Below are 20,000 nucleotides of genomic sequence, written 5' to 3' on the forward strand. Positions count from 1 at the left end.
AGAGGCTGGTAGAATGTTACGCACTGCTTCTAGAGGCTGGTAGAATGTTACGCACGCTGCTTCTAGAGGCTGGTAGAATGTTACACGCTGCTTCTAGAGGCTGGTAGAATGTTACGCACGCTGCTTCTAGAGTCTGGTAGAATGTTACGCACGCTGCTTCTAGAGGCTGGTAGAATGTTACACGCTGCTTCTAGAGTCTGGTAGAATGTTACACACTGCTTCTAGAGGCTGGTAGAATGTAACGCACGCTGCTTCTAGAGGCTGGTAGAATGTTGCACACGCTGCTTCTAGAGGCTGGTAGAATGTTACACGCTGCTTCTAGAGGCTGGTAGAATGTTACACGCTGCTTCTAGAGGCTGGTAGAATGTTGCACACGCTGCTTCTAGAGGCTGGTAGAATGTTACACGCTGCTTCTAGAGTCTGGTAGAATGTTACGCACTGCTTCTAGAGGCTGGTAGAATGTTACACGCTGCTTCTAGAGTCTGGTAGAATGTAACGCACTGCTTCTAGAGGCTGGTAGAATGTTACACGCTGCTTCTAGAGTCTGGTAGAATGTAACGCACGCTGCTTCTAGAGTCTGGTAGAATGTAACGCACTGCTTCTAGAGGCTGGTAGAATGTAACACACTGCTTCTAGAGGCTGGTAGAATGTAACACACTGCTTCTAGAGGCTGGTAGAATGTAACACACTGCTTCTAGAGTCTGGTAGAATGTAACACACTGCTTCTAGAGGCTGGTAGAATGTAACGCACTGCTTCTAGAGGCTGGTAGAATGTAACACACTGCTTCTAGAGGCTGGTAGAATGTAACGCACTGCTTCTAGAGGCTGGTAGAATGTAACACACTGCTTCTAGAGGCTGGTAGAATGTTACACGCTGCTTCTAGAGTCTGGTAGAATGTAACGCACTGCTTCTAGAGGCTGGTAGAATGTTACGCACGCTGCTTCTAGAGGCTGGTAGAATGTAACGCACGCTGCTTCTAGAGTCTGGTAGAATGTAACACATGCTGCTTCTAGAGTCTGGTAGAATGTTGCACACGCTGCTTCTAGAGGCTGGTAGAATGTTACGCACGCTGCTTCTAGAGTCTGGTAGAATGTAACGCACGCTGCTTCTAGAGGCTGGTAGAATGTAACGCACGCTGCTTCTAGAGTCTGGTAGAATGTAACGCACTGCTTCTAGAGTCTGGTAGAATGTAACGCACGCTGCTTCTAGAGTCTGGTAGAATGTTACGCACGCTGCTTCTAGAGTCTGGTAGAATGTAACGCACGCTGCTTCTAGAGGCTGGTAGAATGTAACACACTGCTTCTAGAGTCTGGTAGAATGTAACGCACTGCTTCTAGAGGCTGGTAGAATGTAAAGCACGCTGCTTCTAGAGGCTGGTAGAATGTAACACATGCTGCTTCTAGAGTCTGGTAGAATGTTGCACACGCTGCTTCTAGAGTCTGGTAGAATGTTACGCACGCTGCTTCTAGAGGCTGGTAGAATGTAACACATGCTGCTTCTAGAGTCTGGTAGAATGTTGCACACGCTGCTTCTAGAGTCTGGTAGAATGTTACGCACGCTGCTTCTAGAGGCTGGTAGAATGTAACACATGCTGCTTCTAGAGTCTGGTAGAATGTTGCACACGCTGCTTCTAGAGGCTGGTAGAATGTAATGCACGCTGCTTCTAGAGGCTGGTAGAATGTAACACATGCTGCTTCTAGAGTCTGGTAGAATGTTGCACACGCTGCTTCTAGAGGCTGGTAGAATGTAACGCACGCTGCTTCTAGAGGCTGGTAGAATGTTACGCACGCTGCTTCTAGAGGCTGGTAGAATGTTACGCACGCTGCTTCTAGAGTCTGGTAGAATGTTGCACATGCTGCTTCTGGAGGCTGGTAGAATGTAACGCACGCTGCTTCTGGAGGCTGGTAGAATGTAACGCACGCTGCTTCTAGAGGCTGGTAGAATGTAACGCACGCTGCTTCTAGAGGCTGGTAGAATGTAACGCACGCTGCTTCTAGAGGCTGGTAGAATGTTACGCACGCTGCTTCTAGAGGCTGGTAGAATGTAACGCACGCTGCTTCTAGAGGCTGGTAGAATGTTACGCACGCTGCTTCTAGAGTCTGGTAGAATGTTGCACACGCTGCTTCTAGAGGCTGGTAGAATGTAACGCACGCTGCTTCTAGAGTCTGGTAGAATGTTGCACACGCTGCTTCTAGAGGCTGGTAGAATGTAACGCACGCTGCTTCTAGAGTCTGGTAGAATGTTGCACACGCTGCTTCTAGAGGCTGGTAGAATGTAACGCACGCTGCTTCTAGAGGCTGGTAGAACGTTACGCACGCTGCTTCTAGAGGCTGGTAGAATGTAACACACTGCTTCTAGAGTCTGGTAGAATGTAACGCACTGCTTCTAGAGGCTGGTAGAATGTAACACATGCTGCTTCTAGAGTCTGGTAGAATGTAACGCACGCTGCTTCTAGAGGCTGGTAGAATGTTACGCACGCTGCTTCTAGAGGCTGGTAGAATGTTACGCACGCTGCTTCTAGAGGCTGGTAGAATGTAACACATGCTGCTTCTAGAGTCTGGTAGAATGTTGCACACGCTGCTTCTAGAGTCTGGTAGAATGTTACGCACGCTGCTTCTAGAGGCTGGTAGAATGTAACACATGCTGCTTCTAGAGTCTGGTAGAATGTTGCACACGCTGCTTCTAGAGGCTGGTAGAATGTAACGCACGCTGCTTCTAGAGGCTGGTAGAATGTAACACATGCTGCTTCTAGAGTCTGGTAGAATGTTGCACACGCTGCTTCTTTCTAGAGGCTGGTAGAATGTAACGCACGCTGCTTCTAGAGGCTGGTAGAATGTAACACACTGCTTCTAGAGTCTGGTAGAATGTAACACACTGCTTCTAGAGGCTGGTAGAATGTAACACATGCTGCTTCTAGAGTCTGGTAGAATGTAACGCACGCTGCTTCTAGAGGCTGGTAGAATGTTACGCACACTGCTTCTAGAGGCTGGTAGAATGTAACACACTGCTTCTAGAGTCTGGTAGAATGTAACACACTGCTTCTAGAGGCTGGTAGAATGTAACACATGCTGCTTCTAGAGTCTGGTAGAATGTAACGCACGCTGCTTCTAGAGGCTGGTAGAATGTTACGCACGCTGCTTCTAGAGTCTGGTAGAATGTTACGCACGCTGCTTCTAGAGGTGGGTACTGTACTGTACCTCTCCTTATGACCTTAACCCTTCCATACTCCTCACAGTCACATGATAAACCAACTCACTGTTTCCGGAAGGGCTCTCTGACATGTCTGTCTAACACCTCTCCAGACATCACCCCTGTGCCCATGGTTAACGGGGTGGGGGTGGCAGCTAAAGCGCATCCTGATGGTAAGCCTGGTCTGATCTCCAACGGCATGCCCAGCACCATGGTGCACTGCAGAGAGACCACAGAGAGAAGCCTGGCCAACGGAGGGGTGGGGGTGCCCAACGGACACGTGTCCCCCGTCCAGGACAGCCCCTTCATCGGGTACATCATCGCCATGCACAGGAAGATGGTGGGTACCACAGAATAATATATTTTACACAATAAATTTATTAGAATAGAATGTTTTCTATATGATTTTTTTGTTTACTCACTCACACATTGGCCAGTTTATTAGGTACACCCATCTATTACTGTGTTGGACCCCCTTTAACCTCCAGATCAGCCTGAATTCTTTGGGACATTCTATTAAGGTGTCGGAAACGTTTCACAGGGATGTTGGTCCATGCTGACGCGATGACATCACGCAGTTGCTGCAGATTAGATGGTGGTACATTCATACTGTGAACAGCCATTCCAGCTCATCCCATTATGCTCTATTGGGTTGAGGTCTGGGGCCTGACCAGACCTCAACCCTCGAGTAAACTGAACTCGCTGTCATGTTCCAGGTGATGTTTTTCACCTCCTCAATTTGTCCAGTGTTGGTGGTCACGTGCCCACTGGAGCCGATTCTTCTTGTTTTTAGCGGATAGGAGTGGAACCCAGTGTGGTCGTCTGCTGCAATATCCCATCCGTGACAAGGACCGACGAGTTGTGTTCTGAGATGCCGTTCTGCACACCACTGTTGTACTGCGCCGTTATTAGTCTGTTTGTGGCCCGCCTGTTATCTCGAACCATTCCTGCCATTCTCCTGCGACTTCTCTCATCAACAAGCTGTTTTCACCCACAGGACTGGCGCTGACTGGATGTTTTTAGTCTGCAGCACCGTTCTCTGTAAACCCTAGACACAGTCGTGTGTGAAAAGCCCAGGAGGCTGGCAGTTTCTGAGATACTGCACGCCTGACACCGACGATCATACTACGCTCAGTCGCTTGGGTGACTCGTTTTGCCCATTCTAATGTCCAATTGAACAGAAACTGAATGTCTCTGCTTTATATAACAAGCCAGAGCTACGTGACTCTTCCTGTTTCCTCCAGCATCTTCACAAGGTCCTTTGCTGTCCTTCTGGGATTGATTTGCACTTTTCGCACCAAAGTACGTTCATCTCTAGGAGACAGATGGTGTTTATACTTGCGTACTATTGTTTGTACAGATGAACATGGTACCTTCAGGTGTTTGGAAATTGCTCCCAAAGATGAACCAGACTTGTCGAGGTCTACATTTTTTTTTCTGAGGTCTTGGCTGATTTCTTTCGATTTTCCCATGATGTCAAGCAAAGAGGCACCTGAGTTTGAAGGTAGGCCTTGAAATACATCCACAGGTACACCTCCAATTAACTCAAATTATGTCAATTAGCATATCAGAAGCTTCTAAAGCAATGACATTCTTTTCTGGAATTTTCCAAGCTGTTTAAAGGCACAGTCAACTTAGTGCATGTAAACTTCTGACCCCCTGGAATTGTGACACAGTGAATTATAACTGAAATAATCCGTCTGTAAACAATTGTTGAAAAAATGACTTGTGTCATGCACAAAGTAGATGTCCTAACCGACTTGCCAAAACGATAGTTTGTTTACAAGAAGTTTGTGGAGTGGTTGAAAAATGAGTTTTAATGTGTATGTGAACTTCCGACTTCAAGTGTGTGTGTGTGTGTGTGTGTGTGTGTGTGTGTGTGTGTGTGTGTGTAATGAACCAGTCAAAAGTTTGGACACACCTACTCGTTCAATGGTTTTTCTTTATTTGTACTATATTCTACATTGTAGAAAAATAGTGAAGACTATGAAATAACACATATGGAATCATGTAGTAACCAAAAAAGTGTTAAACAAATCAAAATATAATTGAGTTTCTTCGAAGCAGCCACCCTTTGCCTTGATGACAGCTTTACACACTCTTGGCATTCTCTCAACCAGCTTTATGAGGAAGTCACCTGGAATGCATTTCAATTAACAGGTGTGCCTTGTTAAAAGTTAATTTGTGGAATTTCTTTCTTCCTTAATGGGTTTGAGCCAATCAGTTGTGTTGTGTGGTGGTATACAGAAGATAGCCATATTTGGTAAAAGACCAAGTCCATATTATGGCAAAAACAGCTCAAATTATAAGAAACGACAGTCCATTACTTGGACTGACCTCATGAGGACCGACACAGGAAAGGAAGACCCAGAGTTACCTCTGCTGCAGAGGATAAATTCATTAGTTACCAGCCACAGAAATCGTTAACTAACTGCCCCTCAAGTTGCAGCCCAAATAAAGTAACAGACACATCTCAACATCAACTGTTCAGAGTAGACTGTGTGAATCAGGCCTTCATGGTTGATTTGCTACAAAGAAACCACTACTGAAGGACACCAATAATAAGATGAGACTTGCTTGGGCCAAGAAACACAAACAATGGACATTAGACCTGTGGAAATCTGTCCTTTGGTCTGATGAGTCCAAATTTGAGATTTTTGGTTCCATCTGCCGTGTCTTTTTGAGAACGGATGATCACCGCAAGTGTGATTCCCACCGTGAAGCATGGAGGAGGAGGTGTGATGGTGTGATGGTGCTTTGCTGGTGACACTGTCAGTGATTTTATTTAGAATTCAAGGCACACTTAACCAGCATGGTTACCACAGCATTCTGCAGCGATACGCCATCCCATCACGTTTTCACTTAGTCCCACTATCATTTGTTTTTCAACAGAACAATGACCCAACACACCTCCAGGCTGTGTAAGGGATATTTGACCAAGAAGGAGAGTGATTGAGTGCTGCATCAGATGACCTGGCCTCCACAATCACCTGACCTCAACCCAATTGAGATGGTTTTGGATGAGTTGAACCGCAGAGTGAAGGAAAAGCAGCCAACAAGTGCTCAGTGTATGTGGGAACTCCTTCAAGACTGTTGGAAAAGTATTCCAGGTGAAGCTGGTTGAGAGAATGCCAAGAGTGTGCAAAGCTGTCATCAAGGCAAAGGGTGGCAAATATATTTGGATTGGTATGTATATGTGTATATATACGTGTGTATATGTATGTGTACTGAGCTCAAGCTGTTTTGCAAGGAGGAATGGGAAAAAATGTCAGTCTCGATGTGCAAAACTGATAGAGACATACCCCAAGCGACTTACAGCTGTAATCGCAGTAAAAGGTGGCGTTACAAAGTATTAACTTAAGGGGGCTGAATAATTTTGCACGCCCAATTTTTCAGTTTTTGATTTGTTAAAAAAGTTTGAAATATCCAATAAATGTCGTTCCACTTCATGATTGTGTCCCACTTGTTGTTGATTCTTCACAAAAAAATACAGTTTTATATCTTTATGTTTGAAGCCTGAAATGTGGCAAAAGGTCGCAAAGTTCAAGGGGGCCGAATACTTTCGCAAGGCACTGTATATATATATATATATGTGTGTGTGTGTGTATGTATGTGTGTGTGTGTGTGTGCTGCTATTGTGGGCATCAGGCACACTCCGAGTTGGCATTCCACACCTAAATCTCTAGATGCTGTTTTCCACTGTGCCCTTAGATTCAATTCTGGTGATTTTATTTTAGAATGCAACATTGTATCTCAGTCATTAAGAAGAGATTCCGCATTCTGTTTATTCACAAAGCGCTCCTGCAGAATTTTCCCAAATTGTATCTGACAACACTGGTCAAGGTCACAACAATAGAATGCAGTAACAAGAGCACAATACTGAGTCGTGCTCGAGGTTCCAATGGTGGCTTCTGATTTAGGGAGACCTGCATTTTTGTTTTTTATGCTCCTGAGATGTGGATGTGTTTCAGGGGTAGGCTCAGGGTTGGATGTGTTGGAGGTGGGGGTGCTCAGGGTTGAATGTGAGTCTCAGGGATGAGGTAGGGGTGCTCAGGGTTGAATGCGAGGCCCAGAGTTGAGGTGGGGGTGCTCAGGGTTGAATGTGAGGCTCAGAGTTGAGGTGGGGGTGCTCAGGGTTGAATGCGAGGCTCAGGGTTGAGGTGGGGGTGCTCAGGGTTGAATGCAAGGCTCAGGGTTGAGGTGGGGGTGCTCAGGGTTGAGGTGAGGGTGCTCAGGGTTGAATGCGAGGCTCAGGGTTGAGGTGGGGGTGCTCAGGGTTGAATGTGAGGCTCAGGGTTGAGGTAGGGGTGCTCAGGGTTGAATGCGAGGCTCAGGATTGAGGTGGGGGTGCTCAGGGTTGAATGTGAGGCTCAGAGTTGAGGTGAGGGTGCTCAGGATTGAATGCGAGGCTCAGGGTTGAGGTGGGGGTGCTCAGGGTTGAATGCGAGGCTCAGGGTTGAGTTGGGGGTGCTCAGGTTTGAATGTGAGGCTCAGGATTGAGGTGAGGGTGCTCAGGGTTGAATGCGAGGCTCAGGATTGAGGTGGGGGTGCTCAGGGTTGAATGCGAGGCTCAGGGTTGAGTTGGGGGTGCTCAGGTTTGAATGCGAAGCTCAGGGTTGAGGTGGGGGTGCTCTAAGTGAAGGTTGGCTTTGTTTTTATGATCATGTTTCATAATGTAGTATTTTGTGTTTTGTACTGATGTTTGTATTGTGAAAAAGAGACATGGTCTCTGACACCCTGTTGAAGTTAAATATATAGAAGGAGTAAGGAGAGTATCGTATCAATGAGGAAATACATTTCTCATGTTTCGACATCGAGGTTCGTAGTTCTGACCTGTTTTAAAAAATAAAATATTCCTGTGTGTCCTCCTGTAGATGCGGACGGAGTTGTATTTCCTGTCCAGTCAGAAGAACCGTGCCAGTCTGTTTGGGATGCCCCTGATCGTTCCCTGTACGGTTCACACCAGTCAGAAGGACCTGTACGATGCTGTCTGGATACAGGTGGCCCGTCTGGCCAGCCCTCTGCCCCCGCAAGAGGCCAGCAACCATGCACAGGACTGGTCAGTACCCCACACACACGCCACACCACATCACAGACACACACAGGGCTAATCGGCAAGTCTCCACTTGATTGACTGAACAGGGTTATTATGGCGATTCTGGAAGTCTCCCGTTGATGTTGATGGTTCTTGATTAAAGGTTTATTTTTATTGACTGAAGCTGATATTGTTTTGTAGGTTGTTAATGATGTCATGTGTGTGTTATGCCCCTACTACAGTGATGACAGTATGGGCTACCAGTACCCCTTCACACTGAGGGTGGTGGGGAAGGATGGCAGCTCGTGTGCCTGGTGTCCCTGGTACAGGTGAGGCCTCCTCCACCACCATCATCATCATCAAAACACACACTTCTCTTCTATTACTGTATCCATCTCGTGTTTGGAAAATGGCGTGTGTGGGGGAAAATGGCGTGTGTGGGGAAAAATGGCGTGTGTGGGGAAAATGGCGTGTGTGGGGAAAAAGGGCGTGTGTGGGGAAATGGCGCGTGTGGGGGAAAATGGCGCGTGTGTGGGAAAATGGCGCGTGTGGGGGAAAATGGCCCGTGTGGGGGAAAATGGCGCGTGTGGGGGAAAATGGCGCGTGTGGGGGAAAATGGCGCGTGTGGGGGAAAATGGCGCGTGTGGGGGAAAAGGGCGTGTGTGGGGAAATGGCGTGTGTGTGGGGAAATGGCATGTGTGGGGGAAAAGGGTGTGTGTGGGGGAAAAGGGCGTGTGTGGGGGAAAATGGCGTGTGTGTGGGGAAATGGCGTGTGTGGGGGAAAATGGCGTGTGTGGGGGAAAAGGGCGTGTGTGGGGGAAAAGGGCGTGTGTGGGGAAATGGCGTGTGTGTGGGGAAATGGCGTGTGTGTGGGGAAATGGCGTGTGTGGGGGAAAATGGCGTGTGTGGGGGAAAAGGGCGTGTGTGGGGGAAAAGGAAAAAGGGCGTGTGTGTTGGTACCATCTCTGTGCTTCTGCTCGTGTGTGTGTGACTTGTGTGTTCAGGTTCTGTCGAGGCTGTGCGGTGGACTGTACGGAGGATAGGGCCTCGGTAGGAAACGCCTGCATAGCAGTCGACTGGGACCCGACAGCCCTGCACCTCCGCTACCAGACTTCACAGGAGAGGGTAATGTTCACGTAGCCGGGGCTTTCTATATAAAGCAGGCAAACAGGCATCGAGGCATTCAGTTACTGTTTGATTGAATGTTAGAATGGGCGTAAGGAATGACAAGAGCGCGTGGTATGATCATCAGTGGTATGATCATCAGTGCCATGCTTGCTGGATCCACTATCTCATAATCGGCTGACCTCCTGGGCTTTTTACGTACGACGGTGTCGCTCGGGTTTTCCCGAGAACGGTGCTGCAAATGAAACAAATCCAGTCCAGTGGGCTAAAAAACGCTCGTTCATGAGGGAAGTCGGAGGAGAATGGCAAGATTCGTGCAAGCTTACAGGCGGGCCTCGAACAGACAAATGACGGTGCAGAATCAATCAATCAATCTAATGTATTTATAAAGTCCTTCTTACATCAGCTGATGTCTCAAGGTGCTGAACAGAAACCCAGCCTAAAACCCCAAACAGCAAGCAATGCAGATGTAGAGGCACAGTAGCTAGGAAAAACTCCCTAGAAAGGCCAGAACCTAGGAAGAAACATAGAGAGGAACCAGGCACTGAGGGGTGGCCAGTCCTCTTCTGGCTGTGCCGGGTTGAGATTATAACAGAACATGGCCAAGATGTTCAAAAGTTCATAGATGACAAGCAGGGTCAAATAATAATAATCACAGTGGTTGTAGAGGGTGCAACAGGTCGGCACCTCCAGGAGTAAATGTCAGAACAGCATCTCAGAACACAACTCGTCGGTCTTTGTCACGGAAGGGATATTGCAGCAGACAACCACACTGGGTTCCACTCCTATCCGCTAAAAACAAGAAGAAACGGCTCCAGTGGGCACGCCATCAACAACACTGGACAATTGCGGAGTGGAAAAACATTGCCTGGTCCAACGAATCCCAGTCCCTGTTGTGTCATGCTGATGGCAGTCAGAATAGGGCGTAAGCAACATGAGTTCATGGCCCCGTCCTGCCTGGTGTCAACGGTACAGGCTGGTGGCGGTGGGGTACTGGTGTGGGGAATGTTTTCCTAGCACACGTTAGGTCCCTTGATACCAATTGAGCAACAGTTGAACGCCACACCTTGTAGAATCCATTCCCTGAAGAATTCAGGCTGTTCCGGAGGCAAAGATGGATCCGACCCAGTACTAGATGGGTGTACCTAATAAACTGGCCACTGAGTGTATATCGTATAGCATTTTCTACAGCCCTTTACATACTGGAGCCGTACAGCCTTACACCTCCCTCTACCAGACAGGAGAGGGTCAGTCATCAGATCCTATAGGAAAAGATCACGTCCACACAGGTGCTGGAGATATGTTGAGTATAAAGACGCATGATGGCACCAGAGACCTTTACCCAGATCAAGGCTTCCCCATCTTCCCTGGCTCTGTCCCTGATCTTAGCAATGTAGTGAGGAGCAGAGTCACATCTAACCCCCTTTTCCCTGTCTACATCTAACCCCCTTCTCCCTGTATCTGTCCCGTCTAACCCCCTTCTCCCTGTCTATCTGTCCCGTCTAACCCCCTTCTCCCTGTATCTGTCCCGTCTAACCCCTGTCTATCTGTCCCGTCTAACCCCCTTCACCCTGTCTATCTGTCCCGTCTAACCCCCTTCTCCCTGTCTATCTGTCCCGTCTAACCCCCTTCTCCCTGTATCTGTCCCGTCTAACCCCTGTCTATCTGTCCCGTCTAACCCCCTTCTCCCTGTCTATCTGTCCCGTCTAACCCCCTTCTCCCTGTCTATCTGTCCCGTCTAACCCCCTTCTCCCTGTCTATCTGTCCCGTCTAACCCCCTTCTCCCTGTCTATCTGTCCCGTCTAACCCCCTTCTCCCTGTCTATCTGTCCCGTCTAACCCCCTTCTCCCTGTCTATCTGTCCCGTCTAACCCCCTTCTCCCTGTCTATCTGTCCCGTCTAACCCCCTTCTCCCTGTCTATCTGTCCCGTCTAACCCCCTTCTCCCTGTCTCTCTCTGTCCCGTCTAACCCCCTTCTCCCTGTATCTCTCTGTCCCGTCTAACCCCCTTCTCCCTGTCTCTCTCTGTCCCGTCTAACCCCCTTCTCCCTGTCTATCTGTCCCGTCTAACCCCCTTCTCCCTGTCTATCTGTCCTGTCTAACCCCCTTCTCCCTGTCTATCTGTCCCGTCTAACCCCGTTCTCCGTCTCTCTCTCTCTAGATAGTAGAGGAGCACTGTAGTGTGCAGCAGAGTCGCAGGGCCCAGGCAGAGCCCATCAGTCTAGACAGTTGTCTGAAGGCCTTCACCAGTGAGGAGGAGCTGGGAGAGGATGAGCTCTACTACTGCTCCAAGTGCAAGACCCACCGCCTGGCCACCAAGAAACTGGACCTGTGGAGACTGCCGCCTATACTGGTCAGAACACTGACACACACACACTGTAGTTAGATGTAATGAGGATACCAGATACTAGTGTTGCCCAGAATACCCAAACTTTGCTACTTTTTCGATATGAGAAGATGAAAAACGGTTCGGTACAAGATGTGCCTCACGTCAAGTACGGATTGAGGGGATCCAGTCTGTCTAGTAATTTGTCTGAATCTTCTCTAGGGGGCGGTAGTAAGCTAGCCAGGCTACTTGTCTTCTCTAGGGGGCGGTAGTAAGCTAGCCAGGCTACTTGTCTTCTCTAGGGGGCAGTAGTAAGCTAGCCAGGCTACTTGTCTTCTCTAGGGGGCAGTAGTAAGCTAGCCAGGCTACTTGTCTTCTCTAGGGGGCAGTAGGAAGCTATCCAGGCTACTTATCTTCTCTCGGGGGCAGTAGTCAGCTCGCCAGGCTACTTGTCTTCTCTAGGGGGCAGTAGTAAGCTAGCCAGGCTACTTGTCTTCTCTCGGGGGCAGTAGTAAGCTAGCCAGGCTACTTGTCTTCTCTAGGAGGCAGTAGTAAGCTAGCCAGGCTACTTGTCTTCTCTAGGGGGCAGTAGTAAGCTAGCCAGGCTACTTGTGTTCTCAAGGGGGCAGTAGTAAGCTAGCCAGGCTACTTGTCTTCTCTAGGGGGCAGTAGTAAGCTAGCCAGGCTACTTGTGCATGTAGATGACACAGCCCGAGCCACATTTGATAAGCAAGTGAGAGGAGAGAGAATGCCGACAGCATGGCTTCTTCTAAGGAAAACATCATACCTCCACTCCCGCAGCTTGTCCATAGGACTTAGGACTCCACAGAACTGGGATTTACGGAAGAGTGGCCAGAAAAAAACTTTGCTTAAAGAAAAAAAATAAGCAAACGCGTTTGGTGATTGCCAAAAGGCATGTGGGAGTCTCCCCAAACATATGGAAGAAGGTACTATGGTCAGATGAGACTAAAATAGAGCTTTTTGGCCATCAAGGAAAACGCTATGTCTGGCGCAAACCCAACACCTTTCATCACCCCGAGAACACCATCACCACAGTGAAGCATGGTGGTGGCAGCATCATGCTGTGGGGATGTTTTTCATCGGCAGGGACTGGGAAACTGGTCAGAATTTAAGGTATGATGGATGGCGCTAAATACAGGGAAATTCTTGAGGGAAACCTGTTGGAGTCTTCCAGAGATTTGAGACTGTGACGGCGGTTCACCTTCCAGCAGGACAATGACCCTAAGCATACTGCTAAAGCAACACTCGAGTGGTTAAAGGGAAAGCATTTAAATGTATTGGAATGGCCTATTCAAAACCCGTGGGGGATAGTTATGCACACAAGTTTTCTATTGTTTTTTTTGTCTTATTTCTTGTTTTCACAATAAAACATATTTTGCATCTTCAAAGTGGTAGGGATGTTGTGTGAATCAAATGATACAATCCCCCCCCCCCCCCCCCCCAAAAAAAAAAAAGAATTCCAGGTTGTGGGGCAACAAGATAGGAAAAATGCCAAGGGGGGGGGGTGAATACCCGTAAACCTAGTGGTCAAACTGACCATTTTTCCAATCGTTTTTCCACCATTCATTTTTCCCATGGTGGATTTTAGAAATATTTCAAATAAGGTCTGTGTTTGGTGTAGGTTTACCCTGGCGAGATGTTTTGATAACCTGGTCTGTGTTTGGTGTAGGTTTACCCTGGCGAGATGTTTTGATAACCTGGTCTGTGTTTGGTGTAGGTTTACCCTGGCGAGATGTTTTGATAACCTGGTCTGTGTTTGGTGTAGGTTTACCCTGGCGAGATGTTTTGATAACCTGGTCTGTGTTTGGTGTAGGTTTACCCTGGCGAGATGTTTTGAGAACCGTGGAAATCTCTCTCTCTTCTAAAATCCCCTATTGGAAAAATGATTGGAACCATTTTCCTGTATGACCGCTAGGTTTTATGGGTATTATGACTTCTACTGTGGTACTCTGTGGTCTGTCAGTATTAGACAAAATGTCGTGACCCCGTGTGGGGAAAACAACCTATGGCTACCTCATTTGGCTCACAGCAAAAAAAACTTGACCTTTTTCCAAGTACAATTTTGTTGTTGTCGGCTTGTTTTAGTAAATAACAAAACTACATTTTAAGTCAAGTACAACATGTCTAAAGATTACTTTTCAACATTGCCTTTTCACTCCTTAGAAAAACGTAGTATTCTAGGGCTTCCCTCGGGCCCATTTTCTTGACAGTGCTAGCAGCCACGTGACTGAGTGCTAGCTAGCTACCGACCGGAACATTAAGCTTGCCAAGACCAACAACACACAAAAAAAACTGACTATAAAGTAGTGAGTGAAGTTACAAACAGATAATACTTAAACAAGTTAAATATCTTACTTGTGATGAAATGTTTTCCACAAACATATTGTATGTACGTGTAGCCTACTTGGACACGCCGGGCCCCACATTTCCAACTCTCTCACACCATCTGTACTTTACCTTTTATAATATTTATATATTTGTCAACTTTTACATGACTACATTACCCAAAAAAGGTCATGTACTTTTTACTCCGTACAATTTCCCTGACACCCAAAAGTACTCGTTACATTTTGAGTGGAAAATGGTCCAATTCACACACTTACCAAGAGAACATCCCTGGTCATCCCTACTGCCTCTGATCTGGAGGACTCACTAAACAGAGAACATCTCTGGTCATCCCTACTGCCTCTGATCTGGAGGACTCACTAAACAGAGAACATCCCTGGTCATCTCTACAGCCTCTGATCTGGAGGACTCACTAAACAGAGAACATCCCTGGTCATCCCTACTGCCTCTGATCTGGTGGACTCACTAAACAGAGAACATCTCTGGTCATCCCTACTGCCTCTGATCTGGTGGACTCACTAAACAGAGAACATCTCTGGTCATCCCTACTGCCTCTGATCTGGAGGACTCACTAAACAGAGAACATCTCTGGTCATCTCTACTGCCTCTGATCTGGAGGACTCACTAAACAGAGAACATCCCTGGTCATCCCTACTGCCTCTGATCTGGAGGACTCACTAAACAGAGAACCTCCCTGGTCATCCCTACTGCCTCTGATCTGGAGGACTCACTAAACAGAGAACCTCCCTGGTCATCCCTACTGCCTCTGATCTGGCGGACTCTAATCAAATGGTATTTGTCACATGGCCGAATACAACAGGTGAAGACCTTACAGTGAAATGCTTACTTACAAGCCCTTAACAATGCAGTTTTAAGGAAATACCTAAAAAATACAAGTTAAGAGATATATATATATATATATATATATATATATATATATATATATATATATATATATATATATATATATATATATATATAAAGAATAACAAATAATTAAAGAGCAGCAGTAAATAACAATAGTGGGGCTTTATACAGGGGGTACCGGTACAGAGTCAGTGTGGAGGCTATATACAGGGGTACCGGTACAGAGTCAGTGTGGAGGCTATATACAGGGGGTACCGGTACAGAGTCAATGTGGAGGCTATATACAGGGGTACCGGTACAGAGTCAATGTGGAGGCTATATACAGGGGTACCGGTACAGAGTCAATGTGGAGGCTATATACAGGGGGTACCGGTACAGAGTCAATGTGGAGGCTATATACAGGGGTACCGGTACAGAGTCAGTGTGGAGGCTATATACAGGGGGTACCGGTACAGAGTCAATGTGGAGGCTATATACAGGGGTACCGGTACAGAGTCAATGTGGAGGCTATATACAGGGGGTACCGGTACAGAGTCAATGTGGAGGCTATATACAGGGGTACCGGTACAGAGTCAATGTGGAGGCTATATACAGGGGGTACCGGTACAGAGTCAATGTGTAGGCTTTATACAGGGGGTACCGGTACAGAGTCAATGTGGAGGCTATATACAGGGGGTACCGGTACAGAGTCAATGTGGAGGCTATATACAGGGGTACCGGTACAGAGTCAGTGTGGAGGCTATATACAGGGGGTACCGGTACAGAGTCAATGTGGAGGCTATATACAGGGGTACCGGTACAGAGTCAATGTGGAGGCTATATACAGGGGGTACCGGTACAGAGTCAATGTGGAGGCTATATACAGGGGTACCGGTACAGAGTCAATGTGGAGGCTATATACAGGGGGTACCGGTACAGAGTCAATGTGTAGGCTTTATACAGGGGGTACCGGTACAGAGTCAGTGTGGAGGCTATATACAGGGGGTACCGGTACAGAGTCAATGTGGAGGCTATATACAGGGGTACCGGTACAGAGTCAATGTGGAGGCTATATACAGGGGGTACCGGTACAGAGTCAATGTGGAGGCTATATACAGGGGGTACCGGTACAGAGTCAATGTGGAGGCTATATACAGGGGGTACCGGTACAGAGTCAATAGTGGGGCTATATACAGGGTGTTACGGTACAGAGTCAGTGTGGAGGCTATATACAGGGAGTACCGGTACAGAGTCAATAGTGGGGCTATATACAGGGGGTACCGGTACAGAGTCAATGTGGAGGCTATATACAGGGGGTACCGGTACAGAGTCGATGTGGAGGCTATATACAGGGTGTTACGGTACAGAGTCAGTGTGGAGGCTATATACAGGGGGTACCGGTACAGAGTCAATAGTGGGGCTATATACAGGGGGTACCGGTACAGAGTCAATGTGGAGGCTATATACAGGGGGTACCGGTACAGAGTCAGTGTGGAGGCTATATACAGGGGGTACCGGTACAGAGTCAATGTGGAGGCTATATACAGGGGGTACCGGTACAGAGTCAATGTGGAGGCTATATACAGGGGGTACCGGTACAGAGTCAATGTGGAGGCTATATACAGGGGGTACCGGTACAGAGTCAATGTGGAGGCTATATACAGGGGGTACCGGTACAGAGTCAATGTGGAGGCTATATACAGGGGGTACCGGTACAGAGTCAATGTGGAGGCTATATACAGGGGGTACCGGTACAGAGTCAATAGTGGGGCTATATACAGGGGTACCGGTACAGAGTCAATGTGGAGGCTATATACAGGGTGTTACGGTACAGAGTCAATGTGGAGGCTGTATACAGGGGGTACCGGTACAGAGTCAGTGTGGAGGCTATATACAGGGGGTACCGGTACAGAGTCAGTGTGGAGGCTATATACAGGGGGTACCGGTACAGAGTCAATGTGGAGGCTATATACAGGGGGTACCGGTACAGAGTCAATGTGGAGGCTATATACAGGGGGTACCGGTACAGAGTCAATGTGGAGGCTATATACAGGGGGTACCGGTACAGAGTCAATGTGGAGGCTATATACAGGGGGTACCGGTACAGAGTCAATGTGGAGGCTATATACAGGGGGTACCGGTACAGAGTCAATGTGGAGGCTATATACAGGGGGTACTGGTACAGAGTCAATGTGGAGGCTATATACAGGGGGTACCGGTACAGAGTCATTGTCAATGTGCGGGGGCACCGGTGTCGGGGTAATTGAGGTAATGTACTCACTAAACACAAATGCTTTGTTTGTAAATTGTGTTGGAGTGTGCCCCTGAGTGTGCCCCTGAGTGTGCCCCTGAGTGTGCCCCTGGCTCTCGTGCCGTCTGGTTTGCTTAATAAAATGAATTTGAAATGGTTTATACTTTTGATACTTAAGTACACTTTCATATTATAGTTATCGATCATATTATAATAATAGATCATATTATAGTGTATAGATACTTAAGTACAGGCCAGCAGCATACCACCCTGCATCCCACTGCTGACTTGCTTCTGAAGCGAAGCAGGGATGGTCCTGTCGGTCACTAGATGGGAGACCAGATGCTGCTGGAAGAGGTGTTGGAGGGCCAGTAGGAGGCACTCTTTCCTCTAGTCTAACCCAGGGCAGTGAGTGGGGACATTGCCCTGTATAGGGTGCCGTAATAATAATAAATACAAATAATACAGGAAATAGTGGTGTAAAGTATACTGCGTTTCAGTCATACTATGTAGTGATGGTGGCTGCTATGTAGTGAGGCTGGGTGCTATGGGGCGGCAGGGTAGCCTAGTGGTTAGAGCGTTGGACTAGTAACCGGAAGGTTGCAAGTTCAAATCCCCGAGCTGACTAGGTACATAGCACCCAGCATCACTACATAACAGCCACAATCACTACATAGCACCCACCATCACTACATAGCAGCCACCACCACTACATAGCACCCACCATCACTACATAGCAACCACCACTACATAGCACCCAGCATCACTACATAACAGCCACCACCACTACATAGCACCCATCATCACTACATAACAGCCACAATCACTACATAGCACCCAGCATCACTACATAACAGCCACCATCACTACATAGCACCCAGCATCACTACATAACAGCCACCATCACTACATAGCACCCACCATCACTACATAGCAGCCAACATCACTACATAGCACCAAGCATCACTACATAACAGCCACAATCACTACATAGCACCCAGCATCACTACATAACAGCCACCATCACTACATAGCACCCAGCATCACTACATAACAGCCACCATCACTACATAGCACCCAGCATCACTACATAACAGCCACCATCACTACATAGCACCCAGCATCACTACATAACAGCCACAATCACTACATAGCACCCAGCATCACTACATAACAGCCACCATCACTACATAGCACCAAGCATCACTACATAACAGCCACCATCACTACATAGCACCCAGCATCACTACATAACAGCCACCATCACTACATAGAACCCAGCATCACTACATAGCACCCAGCATCACTACATAACAGCCACAATCACTACAGCCACAATCACTACATAGCACCATCACTACATAGCACCCAGCATCACTACATAACAGCCACAATCACTACATAACAGCCACCATCACTACATAGCACCCAGCATCACTACATAGCACCCAGCATCACTACATAACAGCCACAATCACTACATAGCACCCAGCTACATTTTATTTGTATTTACCTTTATTTAACCTGTTCAGGGGCAGAACGACAGATTTGTACCTAGTCAGCTCGGGGATTTGAACTTGCAACCTTCCGGTTACTAGTCCAACGCTCTAACCACTAGGCTACCCTGCCGCCCCATAGCACCCAGCCTCACTACATAGCAGCCACCATCACTACATAGTATGACTGAAACGCAGTATACTTTACACCACTATTTCCTGTATTATTTGTATTTATTATTATTATTATTATTATTATTATTTATTAAAAGAGCAAGAGCTCATTATTAGCAATGTAAACAGACGTGTCTACTACATCGATGTTTCATATTAGTTGATGTTGTTGCTTGGCTCTGCGTTGCAGATAGTACACCTGAAGAGATTCCAGTTTGTGAACGGCCGCTGGATCAAGTCTCAGAAGATCGTCCAGTTTCCCAGAGAGAGGTTTGACCCTAGTGTTTACCTGGCTCCCCGGGAGGCGGGGCTTAACAGTCTGCAGAGCCGCAGCGAGGGGGAGGAGCTACGGAGGATAGGAGGAGGAGAAACGGTCTCCTCCATCTCCGCCCCTGCTGGGTTCCTCAACATCCTCAAAGGTCTGATGTCATCCCGTCTACATCCCAAATGGGACCCTTATTCCCCTTTATAGTGCATAGTCCCTATGGACCCTGGTCAAATGTAGTGCACTATATAGGGAATAGGGTGCCATCTGTCTCGCTCCTGGTTGTGTTTCATTACTTCACCTGTCTCATGTGACTGTTGCTTCCAAGTCCCTGATTATCTTGATGATAGCCCAGTGATCTGCAGTAGTTTCCCATTGTTAAACAAACCAGTCATTCAGAAAGAGATAATAAAACGCACAGAAACAACCGAAACCAGAGCAAACATATATTTACTTCTATTCATAGTGCACAATACACCACATAGCCCATATACACAGGAAGAATGAGGTCAAGTTGTTTTACTGAGCCTCGCTCTCTCTTTCTCTCTCTGTCTCTCTCTCTGTCTCTCTCTCTGTCTCTCTCTCTGTCTCTCTCTCTCTCGCTCTCTCTCTGTCTCTCTCTCTCTCTGTCTCTCTGTATCTCTCTCTCTGTCTATCTGTATCTCTCTCTCTCTCTCTGTCTATCTGTATCTCTCTCTCTCTCTCTGTGTCTCTCTCTCTCTCTCTCTCTCTCTCTCTCTCTCTCTCTCTCTCTGTATCTCTCTCTCTCTCTGTCTATTTCTCTCTTTTTCTCTCTCTCTCTGTCTCTGTCTCTCTCTCTCTCTCTCTCTCTGTCTCTCTCTCTCTCTGTCTATCTGTATCTCTCTCTCTCTCTCTGTCTATCTGTATCTCTCTCTCTCTCTGTGTCTCTCTCTCTCTCTCTCTCTC

General features: G+C 47.4%; 1 protein-coding gene across 2 annotated transcripts in view; it reads left to right on the forward strand.

The window, feature by feature from the left end:
* usp32 (ubiquitin specific peptidase 32) overlaps positions 1–20,000 on the forward strand; it is a 127,368-nt gene that overhangs the window by 97,259 nt on the left and 10,109 nt on the right. For both annotated transcript variants that reach the window (XM_036965634.1, XM_036965635.1), the window contains exons 26-31: positions 3,304–3,530; positions 8,065–8,249; positions 8,468–8,554; positions 9,230–9,350; positions 11,510–11,701; positions 18,999–19,227. In XM_036965634.1, coding sequence (XP_036821529.1) covers positions 3,304–3,530; positions 8,065–8,249; positions 8,468–8,554; positions 9,230–9,350; positions 11,510–11,701; positions 18,999–19,227 — 1,041 coding nt within the window. The remainder of the gene's footprint in view (positions 1–3,303; positions 3,531–8,064; positions 8,250–8,467; positions 8,555–9,229; positions 9,351–11,509; positions 11,702–18,998; positions 19,228–20,000) is intronic.

Source organism: Oncorhynchus mykiss, chromosome 27, assembly GCF_013265735.2.
Source record: "Oncorhynchus mykiss isolate Arlee chromosome 27, USDA_OmykA_1.1, whole genome shotgun sequence".
Taxonomy (NCBI): domain Eukaryota; kingdom Metazoa; phylum Chordata; class Actinopteri; order Salmoniformes; family Salmonidae; genus Oncorhynchus; species Oncorhynchus mykiss.